Source organism: Rhamphochromis longiceps, linkage group LG19 (genome assembly GCF_057381845.1).
Source record: "Rhamphochromis longiceps isolate RC_006_pf linkage group LG19, R_longiceps_female_GT1.1, whole genome shotgun sequence".
Taxonomy (NCBI): domain Eukaryota; kingdom Metazoa; phylum Chordata; class Actinopteri; order Cichliformes; family Cichlidae; genus Rhamphochromis; species Rhamphochromis longiceps.
This window is the reverse complement of record NC_140575.1, coordinates 27,523,225-27,537,608: the sequence shown is the minus strand read 5'-3', so window position 1 is coordinate 27,537,608 and position 14,384 is coordinate 27,523,225. Positions and strand designations below refer to the sequence as shown.

At 40.9% G+C, this 14,384-nt stretch overlaps 1 protein-coding gene across 1 annotated transcript in view; it reads left to right on the top strand.

The window, feature by feature from the left end:
• The first annotated feature begins 6,647 nt into the window (after positions 1 to 6,647).
• Positions 6,648 to 14,384, top strand: part of begain (brain-enriched guanylate kinase-associated) — a 64,196-nt gene continuing 56,459 nt past the window's right edge. The window contains exons 1-2 of the mRNA XM_085390701.1: positions 6,648 to 8,318; positions 13,532 to 13,563. Of these exons, the coding sequence (XP_085246827.1) occupies positions 6,648 to 8,318; positions 13,532 to 13,563 (1,703 nt within the window). The remainder of the gene's footprint in view (positions 8,319 to 13,531; positions 13,564 to 14,384) is intronic.

Genomic DNA, 14,384 nt, shown 5'->3' with positions numbered 1-14,384 from the left:
ACACTTTTTTAAAAATTCCCACAAACTCAAAAACAACAACACCGACTGTGTCTTGAAAAGAAAGGGGGAGACAGCTGTAACATTTCACAACTGAGTTCAGTACAACATCATTATCAACACCCAGTTTCATTGTGTAACCCTCTTGAGCTCACACATGAGTCTATGATCAAACAGCAGTTGTCTATGTCAACAAGCGGTTTTATATGGGTGAACAAGCAGACGCTTCAATCTGGGAAAGCTGTAAAAAATATATATATAACCAAAATTTAGCTTTTACTAGAAGTGACCACTGGAGAGCGCTGTTGCATACATAAACAATAGAAGTGATGCAAATCGGCGAGGGTACAGTGCACGTGCACACAGAGCGCAAGTGCGGGCACGTGAGTGTGCATGTGTCTGGGCACATGTCACTGAGCGTGCGCATTTATACAAATGTGTGCAAGAGCTGGTGAGTTTCAATTATGTTAATTTGACCTGTAGCCTCAAATCCAAAGCTTTCATTTACAGCAGTACCATTCATTTCAATTTGCTGCTCTTTAATGGCGTTTTTTCTCCTCTCAAAAGAAAAGGATGCATCATGGCTGTGCTCCCCTTGACAGGAAAATGAGAAATATTGCTTGTCTTGGCTGTCAGATTTCATTGGTCAGGCTGTGCGGCTGACATTTCCTATAGGTGTCTTTTTTTATTGCCTTGGCATTTAGAGTGAAAGCTATAGCGGATTGCTGTAGCACAAAGCTGGGGAAAGAGAGAGAGAGCGAGAGAGATTGATTCAGATCACTGTTTCCATGACAACGTTGATGTTGACAACAGGGAAATGGGGGGGTCTGACATTTGTTTGAGTGCTCATTAATAAAATGAGAAAAGATAACATCATGTGGCTACTGAATGGAAGTGGCTGAAATTATGTTAAAGTTGAATGACTGAGTGCTGGTTTTCTCGCTGCTGGCTTTGGTTTTCTTCAGTAGCAAATGGGAAATTGGCTCACGCTGAGTTTAACCATGTAATAATATGTACAGGCTTAAATGTGTTTGCCAACAGGAGTGCTTACTGTGGGTCCTAATGCACAGTGAAACCACTGTAAATATCCATCCCGTGATTTTAGCTGAAAAATACACAGCCTTGTCTGTATTGAGAACAAACAGCTCCTGCTAGAAGCACTTTACCAAACATGTATATCGGTTACATGTTTATTTTAGTACAGCTGAGTGATTGGTCAAAAATACCCTGAAGGTAATTTGTCAATGCGTTGATGATAGTGCTGTCAACGAGGCTCAAGTTTAGAGAAAAATGCCAAATACAGAGCCACACTTCTCTATTTGTGTAAACTTAGAAAGATGTCAAAGCATCTCTCTGAAGAGTTCATCAGGCAGATGCTTGAAGGGATTAAATGAGGCATCTGATCTTTTTGTTTCAGTTATGGAAGCTTTGGGGAATCATGATGTGCTCAGTGGATATGATGAGTCGGCAGAGATCTTATTAGCAAAACCGTTGTGTATTATTCAAAGAGCTAGGGGGTGTTTCTGTTGCTGCATCTGATTAAATTATTATTATCCTTTGGGTTTGATTTGAGTTTTGACAGGCAGAGCTTCTCTTCAAAAACTGGTGCTAAAAAACAAGACACAATGAAATGGCTGAATTACAAGCTTTTTGGCACATGTCTCTCAGCACACTAGTTTACCCACAAAGGTTCTGCTGAAAATAGTGCTATAAAGGATTTCCCCATTTCAATTTATTTGGAAAAGTTTGGGGTGCCCTAGAAAGATCGGGATAGCTTTACAACAGTAAAGAAAATGTAGGAAAACAAGAGTCTGGAGTGCTACCAAGTATCTTTTTGATGTAAAAGGTTCCTTGTTTCATCCTGGATTGTGAACCTGACAATCTTTAATCCTTGACCCCTGACTTTCTTGCATCTTTATCTTGGTTCCTGTTATTTTGTGTGATACCCAGGTGCTTGTGGCTGTGCAGTATGCCCACTGTCTTGCCTTCTGCCAGCTACTTCGGTCAAGATAACCTGTCCTTTTTTTGCAAACACTGAGCCACACTTATTTTGTCTGAATTACTATGATGTCCTGGTGAGGTGGATCAGTGAGTTTATCTCTGACTTGCTCCTGGTGTACAGCTTGATGTCGTCCATGTACAGGAAGTGGCTGATTGCTACTTCATTCCTGAATCTCTATCCGTATGTGCTCTTTGGTGTGGTAGCAGAGGCTGGTGAGGCCTATGCAGAATAGGGACAGTACATTACATTGGTATAATCCACACATGATACTGACTTGTGCTTTTGAGGTTGTCTTTAGTTTTGTCTTGAACAGTCCAATTGGTGTTATCACTGCACCATTAGCCTTGTATATGCCAAGCACTTCAGTATCCCTATGTGGGGCATTGAGTTCTACGCTTTCTTGTAGTCAGTCCTGGGCGACTCAGGTTAATATGCCTGGTTTTGGAGTCGTGGTGTACTGCTACATCAACCCCAGTTGGTGCTTTGACCCTCTGGTGTTGTTTCCAATGCCCTTCTGAGCTGCACTCATGTGTTGACTTATGTTCATACTCAGATTGGTTGCTATGATGCCTGTGAGGAGTTTACAGGCAATCGCCCTGTCATGACCATGATTGTTCTGTCCTGTGTTATCCAGTCTGGGTGAGTAACTGTTTTTAGCAGCCCCACTTATTGTGCTGTCAGAGTCCTGATGCTGTTGGACGTCTACTTTAGTGATGTCAACTGGATCTTGTTCTGGGATGTTTAGGTCCACTGGCCACTTGGTATTGGTGTTGTGTGATTCCTGTTTCTCCCCAATGTTCCTATAATATTTATCAGTCTCAGCTCTTGGTGGGTCTAATGGTGTGTCAGGTAGTCTTTATCCAATCGATCCCTTGCAGCTAGGAGCACACCCGCTCAACTAACACCCTTCCTTGATTTAACTCCATAGGGATTTGTCTCTGCACATATTCTGGATCTCATGTTCAGGTGGTTCTGCGAGTGTTACTGTGACAGTGTCATATACAAGCTTATTGATTCCTTTTACCACAGTTGCCACAATTATCATTCGCAGCTCAGTGGATTCATTTGTCATGTGTCAGGTGTCTGGACATCATTTAGTTCTTTAACACTGTTCTCTTCTACCAAGTTTGGTAATTATTTCAAATTAAGTATTTACTCACACTAGAATAGTGTGAGTAAATACCAAATGTAGGGAAATGTAAGGGAAAATGTGTGAAAGAGTAATTGTTACCTAAACCTCATAACTGGTTATACCATCCTTGGAAGCAAAAACTGTAATCAAGCTTTTGTAATGACTGACAGTCAGTGTTTTACATTACTGCTGAGAAATTTTGGGCCACACTTATTCTGCTGCACAACCTAAATATGCTTGTGGACATGAGATTATCGCCAGACATTTGCTTTTTCTGGATTTCTGGATTTTCTGAGCAGAATCCATGGTTACATCAATTACAGCAAGTCATCCCAGTCCTGAAGCAGCAAAAGCCCATGACATTACCACCATGTTTGACTATTGGTTAGATGTTCTTTTTATATGCTATTGAGAAACAGTGTGGTGGTGGAAACTGTGTTACTGTCGGCTGAAGACAATGAAGAGAAGAAGGAGAAAGTGTAAAGGGGCAACAAGAGAGAAGGAAAGTAGAAGTCTGGAGGTGAGAGTAGGGACTCTAAATGTAGGGACTATGACTGGTAAAGGGAGAGTTGGCTGTTATGATAGAGGGAAGTAAGTTACATATATTGTGTGTGTAGAAGACCAGGTGCAAAGCAAGCAAAGCCAGGAGCACTGAGAGTGGATTCAAGCTATTTTAGGTCATTCAAGATTCTTAAATGGAAAAATATGCAGATTCTTTTTATACTAAATTTGCACAGGCTTTAAATTTTTTACCTTAGGTATATTACCTTAATTTATGGCAAAGTACCACTGTCTCAGCAAAGCTGCAGCAGCAATTTTAGTTTCTATAAGGTGTGAGGACGAATAAAGATAAATTGTATCACAGAAGAGCTGCTATGCATGCTGGGGATGATCCTCTTGGTCTTTAAACAAATTAATTATACCTGCTGTCAGAAAAATTTTAAATCTAATTACTGTCAAACATGTAAAACCCCCTCATCGGTAGGGAGCCTTATAAAAACAAAGATATCCTTTGGATTTCCATTATTTGGTGTTCTCTATGCTACTTCCTCTATCAAGTACCCTTATTTTTAACATTTTATTAGAGAGGGTACAGCTGTTGGAAGGGATGTTTATTTTCAATAGTTCCACCATCTGCCTCTTTAGCTTCACACTCTTCATTTGCAATGAGGCAGTCCTTTTCCTGCTTGGTTGAGCACCCTGTGTGCCATAATAATTCATGCACAGGAGGAAAAACATACCAAGGGGCACTTAAAAACAATATAAAGCAGAAGAGAAAAAATAAGGCAGTGTTTTTTTGGGGGGCAGCACGGTGGCACGGTGGTTAGCACTGTTGCCTCACAGCAAGAAGGTCCTGAGTTCAATTCCACCATCAGGCCGGGGTCTTTCTGTGTGGAGTTTGCATGTTCTCCCCGTGTTTGCGTGGGTTCTCTCTGGGTACTCCGGCTTCCTCCCACCGTCCAAAGACATGCAGCTTGTGGGGATAGGTTAATTGGATAATCCAAATTGCCACTAGGTGTGAATGTGCAAGCGAATGTGAGTGCGAATGGTTGTCTGTCCCTGTGTGTTAGCCCTGCGACAGACTGGCGCCTGTCCAGGGTGTACCCCACCTTTCACCCTATGACAGCTGGGATAGGCTCCAGCGCCCCCCGCGACCCTGAAAAGGATAAGCGGAAGCAAATGGATGGATGTTTTTTTTACTAGTGTTGTCCTCTTGGACTTTTAGGAAGAGATATGTTTTGATCAAGATTCAAACTATGTATCAGCCCACCAGTAACAAGGCTCTAGGATACCGATATGTTAATGTTCATCTTGGGAATTTATGTTTGAGACCAAACAACAAGTTCTGCGAATGAATTAGAATTGAACTGATGTGAATCAATGAAATTGATTTAGTGTTGCAAGGTTTTGCTTCTAATGTTACATTAATGTCTGGTTTATTTGTTTGTTTGTAAAGCCATCACTTTCAGTAGTTTTATTCTATATAACAAAAGGCTTTTCTATTCAGAGAGCTCTTGCCTAAAGTCTCAGAATCACTTGTCTAAACTTAAACTTACTTTTGATTGACCTACATGGCTTCTGATGTGGTTCCCTTTTTCCAGCATTTACCATAGATTAATTAGGTTGGATCTTAATGCTGAATTCTCTTTCAAATCAAATCACTTTTTATTGTCACATCACATGTGCAGGTACATTGGTATAGCACATGCGAGTGAAATTCTTGTGTGCGAGCTTCACAAGCAACAGAGTTGTGGAAAATACAATAACATAAACAGGCCTACAACCGCAAAGCTCTTTATGTGTCGGTTTATAGGGGCAAGGTTTCACTTGTGCACCAACAATGCTCTTACTATCCCAATCAACACGTAGGATAATATGGATGTTCTACATCACATCATGGTCCCTGGTTTTCTTCCTTGTTTTGAATTCTTAGTTAATGTTACTGGGTTTTTTATTCTAGTGTTTGAAGTTTTGAAGTTAGTTTTCATAGTTTTAGTTTCTCTTTATGCTGTACTGCTTTTGTTAACAGCTTAAAATAAAGCTCGCTTTTCATTACACTCTGTCTGCATTTAGGTCCAGCTTACACATCAATCCTGCATGTGGTCACATTATACAGATTTTATCAGAGTCATATAGATCAGAGACCAAGAGTTTCCTTCTATTTGCTATTGTATGTATTTAGTTCTGTCTCCTTTCTTTCCTGTCTTGCCCATATGTGGTCATACTGGTTTGCAGATTTAGGTCCAACACAAGATCTGTCAAATTATTTGTATTTGTTTTGTACAAGATAAATATACACTAACGAAACTGGAGTAGAAGAATAGAAGTAGTACTTTTAAGTCATTCTAACTAGGGTTTGCTTTCAGCAGGACAACTGATGCTGCTGATCACAACTTTAAAAGCCTAGTTTCTGACAGGACAGGTTCCCTCTAATCAAACCTGGAGGCAACAGATGTTCCCACAGAGATGCTCTGTCCTGTGAGACTGACAGAATTAATCATTTCAAGTGTGTCTTTAGTAATGTGTAACAGTCAATGAACCATGAATTTGTACATTCATCTGTACATCACACCATAACAAACACAACAACAATGTGTGACAAATTGATCTGTGTCTGCTTTCCTTGCCTGCTGCACAGAAAGCAGATTTCACATGGTCGCTGTGGTCAATATCACTGACCTGGATATCCAGCTGCTTTCCAACATCATCCATGTCAATACACAAATTCATTATACATGCCCACATACAAACCACTGGTCGCCTGTTGATCTATAATGCTATTTTAAAAAGGAAAAACATAGAATTGATGGAGTTACCATATGGTAATGATTTGGTTGGCATCCAGATGACTATCAGGCCTCTTTGGGATCTCGTTGAATACTGAGCTGGATCAGTGTAAAGTGTGTCACACTGCAACAGCTTGGGTGCACTGTTGGAAGTCAGGACAACTAGGGCAGACAATTAAAACTGGGCAAAGCCAGAGGACAGAAACCAATAGGACTGACTGAGCCTGACATGGTTCATTTATGCGTTTCCATTTCAGATGATGGTCCCAGACTTGAGTCTGTACAGAAAGGATTACCAGAGTCTGTGCAAATTAGAGGAAGGAAGGCAATTTACATGGCTACTTTACGGCGACAGCGTTCCAGAGCAACCTCAACTCGGCAAGATCGTGGTTCCTGCTCTTCTACGGCATCTTGCCCCATCTTCTCTGGACCCTGCAGTGACCATGAAGAAGAGCCTCAGCTGCGTCGCCAATCCTCTCCTTTACTTAAAGGTTCCTTTTCCAGCCTGCAGGGGTCTGTTTCATGCATGCAAGGATCTTTGTCAAGTCTTGACGAACCTTTGTCTAACTTTCCGAACTCTTTACCCAATCTCAGAGGTTCAGTCTCTCGGATAAAGAGGAGATCACTTGGAAGCCTGGACAACTCCATCCCCAATCCTATTGAGAGAAGTAAAAGCCCTAGTCTACAGAGTGGCAACGGCAGCTCTAGTGATGATGATGGAAGTTGGGATACAAACAGCTGGAGCTCAGTGGCCACCTGCTTACTACGGACTCCTATTAAGCAAGACAGCAATGAACAGTCTTGCAACACTAATCAGGTGTCCTCTGCTGCTGAGGGTGAGGATGAAATCATTTACCAAAATCTTATCATTTCACGTCCTCCTGCTAAATCTGAAAGCAAAAGAGACCATGATCATGAGAATACTTGCACAACACAAAGGAAAGATGCCGGACTCCAAAATATGTCATCATCTTGCAAAAATGCTTCTTCGGTCTTATTCCATCAGTGTGGTGAGAAATCAGAGGACAGGCGCAAGTTCTCACAGTTTCTAAATGAAGTGACTTGCAGGGTCTTAAAATCAAATGGTGGTCCTCTTCAGCAACCGTTCATTTTACGACATAGCGATCTAACTCCTCCACCACCTCCACCAACTCCATCTCGCACACCACTACATTCTGCCTTAACAAATCCACCGCCACCATCGACATCAACAACAAACTTATGGTACAGTCCAACCAGTTCGAACCTTCAGCCGATTAAGGAGTGTGACTCCAAAGATATCACAAGTTCCATCCACCAGTGGAGCAAGACATTACCAAGCTGTAGGATCATAGAGCCGAGAGAAGTCCTAAGGAAAGTAAAAGAAGAGACTCACTCACACCCAGAGCCCAACCAAGAGCTATGTCCAAAGATCCAAGCACAAACCCCTACTGGGAGACATTATCTAGAGACAGACATTGACAGAGTGAGGCAGCTGGATGAACTGGTAGCTAATGGCACCCTTGGGAAAGAGAAAACTGAAAAAGTGCTTGAAGAAGGTATAGGGAGAGTAAAGAAAAGGGAAAACAGGACTCTGTGGGAGAGAAATGGAGGCTTGGGGATGGAAAAAGAGAAGGAGAGGGAAAAGAGAAAAGAAGCCTCCTGGGAGAGAGACAGAGGAGGTGAGAAAAGGAGGGAAAGGGACAGAAAAAGAGAAAAGCTTTGCTGGGAAAAAGTTAGATGGTCAGAAAGAGGGCGGGAGAAGGAGAAAAAAGTTATTCCTACCTGTTATGAGTCACCTTATCCTCATCTGGCTGCCAGTGGACGGAACAACCCCTGCCCTGTCTTCAGCTGGCCGGAGCAGCAGTTTCCGAGAATGTCCTACAGGTCTACCTCATTGCCCAGACCTCTAAATGTTGCTGTGAGTACATTACACTACACTTAATTGTTCGTTTGGTGGTTTGGTTTAAAAATACATATACATAGAACAGAGATCATCTAATGTATGTGTTGGAGTTGAAGTTATTTCCTGAATTAATCAGATTTGATTTCCAACATGTGAGGTGTCCCTCAACACCTCCGTTGGCCATGTCTGCAAACCACCATCTGCTTTTATTAATATGCAATAATGTTCCAGCTGCTGTTTTTGATATGGTATTGAACAGGGTTGCTTTAGCCAAGAATTTATCACCATTTCAAGAGGTATAGTCCAGCAGGAAGTAATTAGCACTATGTCAGTTATGAATAACTACTTCCTGGAAAGCCTGCGTTCTTTAAACTGTGAACAGCTTATGTGAAAACTGCAGAGGATTTTTGCAGTTTGATTTTCAACACAGCGGATCAAAATGAATACTGCAGATACACATCCCACATACTTTGAATTTTATTACATGATAGACAGTTATTACATCATGCACAGTAACTTTATTTTGCGCTATTGTGAAGATAATTGTCGTGATCATTCTAAGAAATGATCAGTTTGTGTCATGTTTTCTCCTGCAGTAAGAGTAAATGCAGATTGCTGGAAATGAGAAGCCAAATGAATAAGATTACACAAGCCTCTGATGAATTCACTCAGTCTTTATTCAAGGCTTTGATATAGTGTATTGCATCACATTCGTCTTTGTTAGCTGAATATTACTCTTCTCAGACTTATTATGTAGATGTGACTCATTTATGTTTGCTGTTTTGCTTAATTGCATCTGACACATGACCCACTTGCCATACAAAACTAAATCTGAAAACATGATTATTCATTAGCGAGAATCTGAATTATTCTGTGCTGTATATGCACAGGAATGCATGCACATAACATACAGATAGCTCCATAAGTATTTGGACATTTGCTATCCATCTTTTGAATGTTTGTAGGGCAAAAAGATGTCGATGCATTTAAATGAAAAGTAAAATAGACCACAGCAATGCTTTGAGAATACCCTGGCCATTGAAAATGTGCATTTACCAAGAAAAGATTTGTTCAAACTGCAGCTCATGTTATGATTTTCAGTCTATGATTGAAAAGAATAGGTATAAGCATTTGAACAATTACACAAATTCTGTAGTTTTTGCCTCCATACTCCATCACAGGGGATTTAAAGTCACTGGGGATATGAAGAGCTTTATCAAAAGTATTGCATCAACAATCTAGGAGTTACAGTGCCCTATTTTCAGAGGCTTAAAAATAATTGGTCAGTTGAGAAGGTAGTTTCGAGGCCTATTTTCTTGTTGTTCTATGACACATTAAGCAGACAAAATATCTGGAATCAATTTCAAGTGTTGAACTTGTATTTTCCAGCTTTTTACTGAAATTCTCAAAATGAGGTCCAAAAAGTTGATGCAAGTGAAGGAGGCCATCATTAGACTGGGGAAAAAATAAAATAAAATAAACCTATCAGAAAGATAGCAAAAACATCAGGTGTAATCAAACAAACAGCATTTGGCAACACCAAAAGACCAGAGAGACCACAGAAAACAACTAAAGTGGATGAAAAAGTCCAGTCAAGAACATTTTAAACAGATAGGCATATCTGTTGTGGTATAAGCTAAACATGTAGTATACCTCCTTCTTTGCTATACTACGGGTTTTACTTGGATGTTTCTACTTTTTCTGGTCCCTAAAGTCTACATGAAGAGATGTCTTCATGAATGGAAGGTGCAAACCACTGGTTACACACAAGAGCAAGCAGGTCAGATTACACTTTGGCAGAAAAAACATCTGACAGGGCCTCAACAGTCCTAAAAAAAAAAATAATTTGGAACAGATGAAACCAAGATGAAACTGCACTAAAATGATGAGAAGAAAAAAGAAGGGAAAAGAAGAGAAACAGCTTGTGATTCGAAGCATACACCATCATCTGCGATAGCATGGGCATGTAGGTCAGTGGAGCCAGGTCACTAGTGTTTATTGATGATGTGATTGCTGGTAGAGGTAGCAGGATGTATTCTGAAGTGTTGGGCTGTGCTCTGCTTAGATTTAGCCAAATGCCGTAAAACTGATCAGACAGACCTTCGCACTACAAATGGATAATAACCCAAAGCATACTGCAAAAGCAACCCAAAAGTATCTCAAGGTAAAGAATTGCGATATTCTTCAATGGCCAAGTCATTCAGCTGATCTCAGAACATCCTTTTCACTTACTGAAGACCGAATTGAATGCAGAGTGACCTACGAAAAAGCAGCAGCTAAAGATGGCTGCAGAAATTCTAGGTGGGAAATACAGTTGATGCACAAAAGCAAAATTACCAAAAGTGTGTAACTGTTCAAATACTAATGGACCCAACTGTATTCTTGCTCATGCTACTTTCAAATATAGACTCAAAATCACAGCGCGACCTACTAGATGAGCATTTTCAGTGGCCGGGAAGTTCTCAGAGTGCTGTGCTGTGTCTGTATTACTTTTTATTTAAATGCATTAGCATCTTCCTGCCCTCCAAACATTCAACAGAGGGCTAGCAATGGGAACTACTGGTCCCTTTGGAATATCATATTAAGAAATACATCTGCCTTACTTGCTGCTTTTTTACTAAAATAGAGAAAGACTGCTTGAATCTAAAACAAATTTCACTATCCTGCTTGTGTGCCAGTGTGAAGGTAGCTGATACATAAAATATTTAAACACTTTCCCTCCTTGTGTTTTTGTTGTGCTTTTGAGCCTCAGGCATAGTAATGCCATCCAGTAATATGGCCTCTCACAACCTGATGCACTGTTGTACTAATACCCTGCTGCTAAATGGGTGAACTTTGACCAACGTCCAACAGTAAGGAGGAAGATAAATGTTTGGGATGTCGCTTTCTGACTAGAACTTATTCACTGGATGTCAGCTCCCTAGCAACTGTTCAGCCGATGAGTGGGTGTATGAATTAAAAGGAATACATTTGGCAAAAAGAGAGAAAACTGCTGTATGGCAGCTTTTCACCGTTAGTGGCTTGCAAGTGTAGAGATGAGGTGGGCGCTTCTTTCAAGGTAGGAGAAAAAGAAGGAGAAGTGTCCTCTGCAGTCTGGAGGGCAAGGCTGAAATACATCTATTACAAAATATGTGATGAGCTGAGATAAACTGAGAACTTGTAATTGAGACATAGTGAAGTTATAAATTATCAGTCAGCAGCGGAATGCATCCTAACAATACAAGAGTATACCTGTGAAATACAGCAGTAATTAAACATGAAGCAAGTATGTGGGCTAATGTGTGTGTTTCGATAAAATCATCACCTAGTAAATGCAAGCATGGCGTCCTGTGAATGACCTTCATATTGGGATGAGAATAGCAGATTTACTGTTAAATGCTGTAGGAGCAGTGATTCAAAAAAGTGTCATGAAAATAATGCTGAAAAATATCCACAATGGTATCAGAAATAATTCTAAGAAGAAATCCTAACGATTACAAAGTTTTTAAAAAATACTAATTAATATTTTTTATGATAAAAGTTTTATCAAATGGTAATGTGAAATGCATGATGGCTTCAAATCCAGGGGGCCTTCTGTGTGGAGTCTGCATATTCCCCCTGTGTCTGGGTACTCAGACATCCTCCTACAGTCCAAAGACATGCATGGAGTTGGGCTAACTGGTAATTCTAAATTGCCCATAGGTGTAAATGTAAGAGTGAATGCTTGTTTGCCTCTGTGTGTGAGCCCTGGCGGCATGTCCAGTGTGTACCTGTCTCTCACACTATGACAACTGGGATAAGCTCCAGACCCCCCATGACGATGAATTGGAAATCAGAAGAAAATGGATATTTAGCTGCCCAAGCTATGTACAAAATAAATGACAAATAGTGTTTGTCAAGTCAGTACTTTTTAATATATGTCTGCTTTTTGTCTCCATTCTATCATCATTTAGCAAAAGTGAGTTAAAGGTTAATATTTTACCTTTTTCACTGAATGAAAGTAAATCCATGTGAGCTGATTATCATTCAGTGATGCCTTGCAGGAATGCCAATTCTATCCTCCTCCCCCTCTCTCTAGGCTTGCCCTCTCCACACAGAGGGATGCTGGGATGGAAGGATGGACGTGGAGGTGGGGGGTGGGGGGATTACTGAGCGTTGTCTCATTCAGTAGCTGTATGAGTCATCCTGCTGTATCATTCGCACTGTTTGTAACACCCACGCAACTGCGTGAAGCCCGGCTTCCACACACTCACCAATACGCACTGCAATCTTGTAGTCCGTATGTTGAAGCTGTGCACCTGTGACATTTAATATACCTTGCTAAATCCTCACCAATGAGACTGACGTGAACCTGAAAACATACCAACCTACTACAGCACCAAAACAATGCGTGACTTTGTGGCCACTGTAAAGTTCATGAAGAAGACGGTGAAATTGGGAGTTTTTTATGGCCATGCATGTAACTTGTAACTGCATTAAAATAATTCAATGTAAATTCTTGTGAAATCCTTATTATTTACAATCTATATGCAAGCTATGACCAGTCTATTTATTTGCATTCATGTGTAGATATGACAGAGCAGCACTGAGTATGCTCAGTACTGAGTATAATATAGCTAGCCATCAGTTAGCTTATGTTATAAACACTAAACAGCGTTAGCAACCTGAAGCGACTAACTTCCACATAACAAAGTGTGGTCCTTTTTTTCTACAGATTGTTGCATATCGAAATAAAATACGAAGCGCTCAGCAGTGAGCTTCATGTTAGGCAGATTTTTGTGTTCCCTAAGGTAGCAATATCTTCATTCTTCAAAACAAGAGAGTGGTATCAAGAAAGAAATCTAAGAAGAGTACTTCATTCTTTTAGACTTAATTTGCAACATTTTTAGTTTTGTTTACCATTTTACTTTTTTGTACTTTCCTCCTAGCAACTACAGTCTGCAAGTCTGCCTCTCACCCTCGGGCACTTTCTCTCCCTTTCTGCAGCACACAGCATTTTTCTTTTGCACTGTTAATCTGTCATTTCTTGCTCTGCCTCTCTCCTCCTTTCACTTAATGTTCTCAGAACTGATACAGTGTGTGAGAGTGAGGAAATAATGGATATATTTGTTTGCCGAGACACAGCCACTCTGAGAGCTCGTTAAACACCAGATAAGAGGTATTCCACGGCATGCAGTGGCAGCGGCGGCGCCAGATAAATCTGCTTGATAAATATATCTAATCATTTCACCCGCTTCTCTTCCTACCAGGAATCTGATGGCGAGACGCAGCATAACACAAGGTTGGCTACTTTCACTTTTACTTCCTCTCCTCCCAGCAGTTACACCTTCAGCCACACCTCTCCTCTCTCTCTCTCTCTTCCCTCTTCTCTCCATCACTCCCCTAACCCCTCCTCTTCCAGAACACCTCCTCCTGCTCCATTCAGTTCACAGCTCCCTCTCTCATTTTCTCTCTCTCCCCTCTCTCTCTCTCGCTGCCTACCAGCCCTGTCTCCAGTCAGAATTAGGGGAGTCTTTTTCTAAATGCATGCAGCTCTGAGGGGATGCACAGGCACATGAAAGTAGTGATTTTATCTGCTGAAAATGAGGCAAATGGCATATAAACGGTAAGGCAAGGAAGCGAAGAAGTGCATGCCTGGTTTCATTAGTGGCGCTGAGATAAGTGTGTGTAGTTGCTTTGCTGCACTTGTGAAAGTAATGATTGTTGTGAGGGCTCTTCTGTAGCTGTTGTGCCTCTCTGTTCATGTGTTGCATATTCTGAGCGCTTTGAGAAAGCGCTGGGTAGACTGCTCTGCATTCAACAATACACTATGTTTGGAGAATGTGACTACATGTTGTGCAGCATACTGGAGTAAAATCTGAAGGTTTTTTTTACTGGAAGTCACTGCATGTAAGTTAGGTTGGTCATGATCGTTTGGTCAAGTTGAACTAAACTGGTGTAACTGGTGTTGTTGCTTAGGGGTTATTATTGTCGTCTGGATTTTAGTGGTATGAGAATAATGAGTTACCACGTTTTTTTTCATAGCCCTCAATTTACTCCCATAATATTTCACTGAGCAAGAAGATACCACAGAGAGGCTATTACAGCCCATCATGAGAAAGA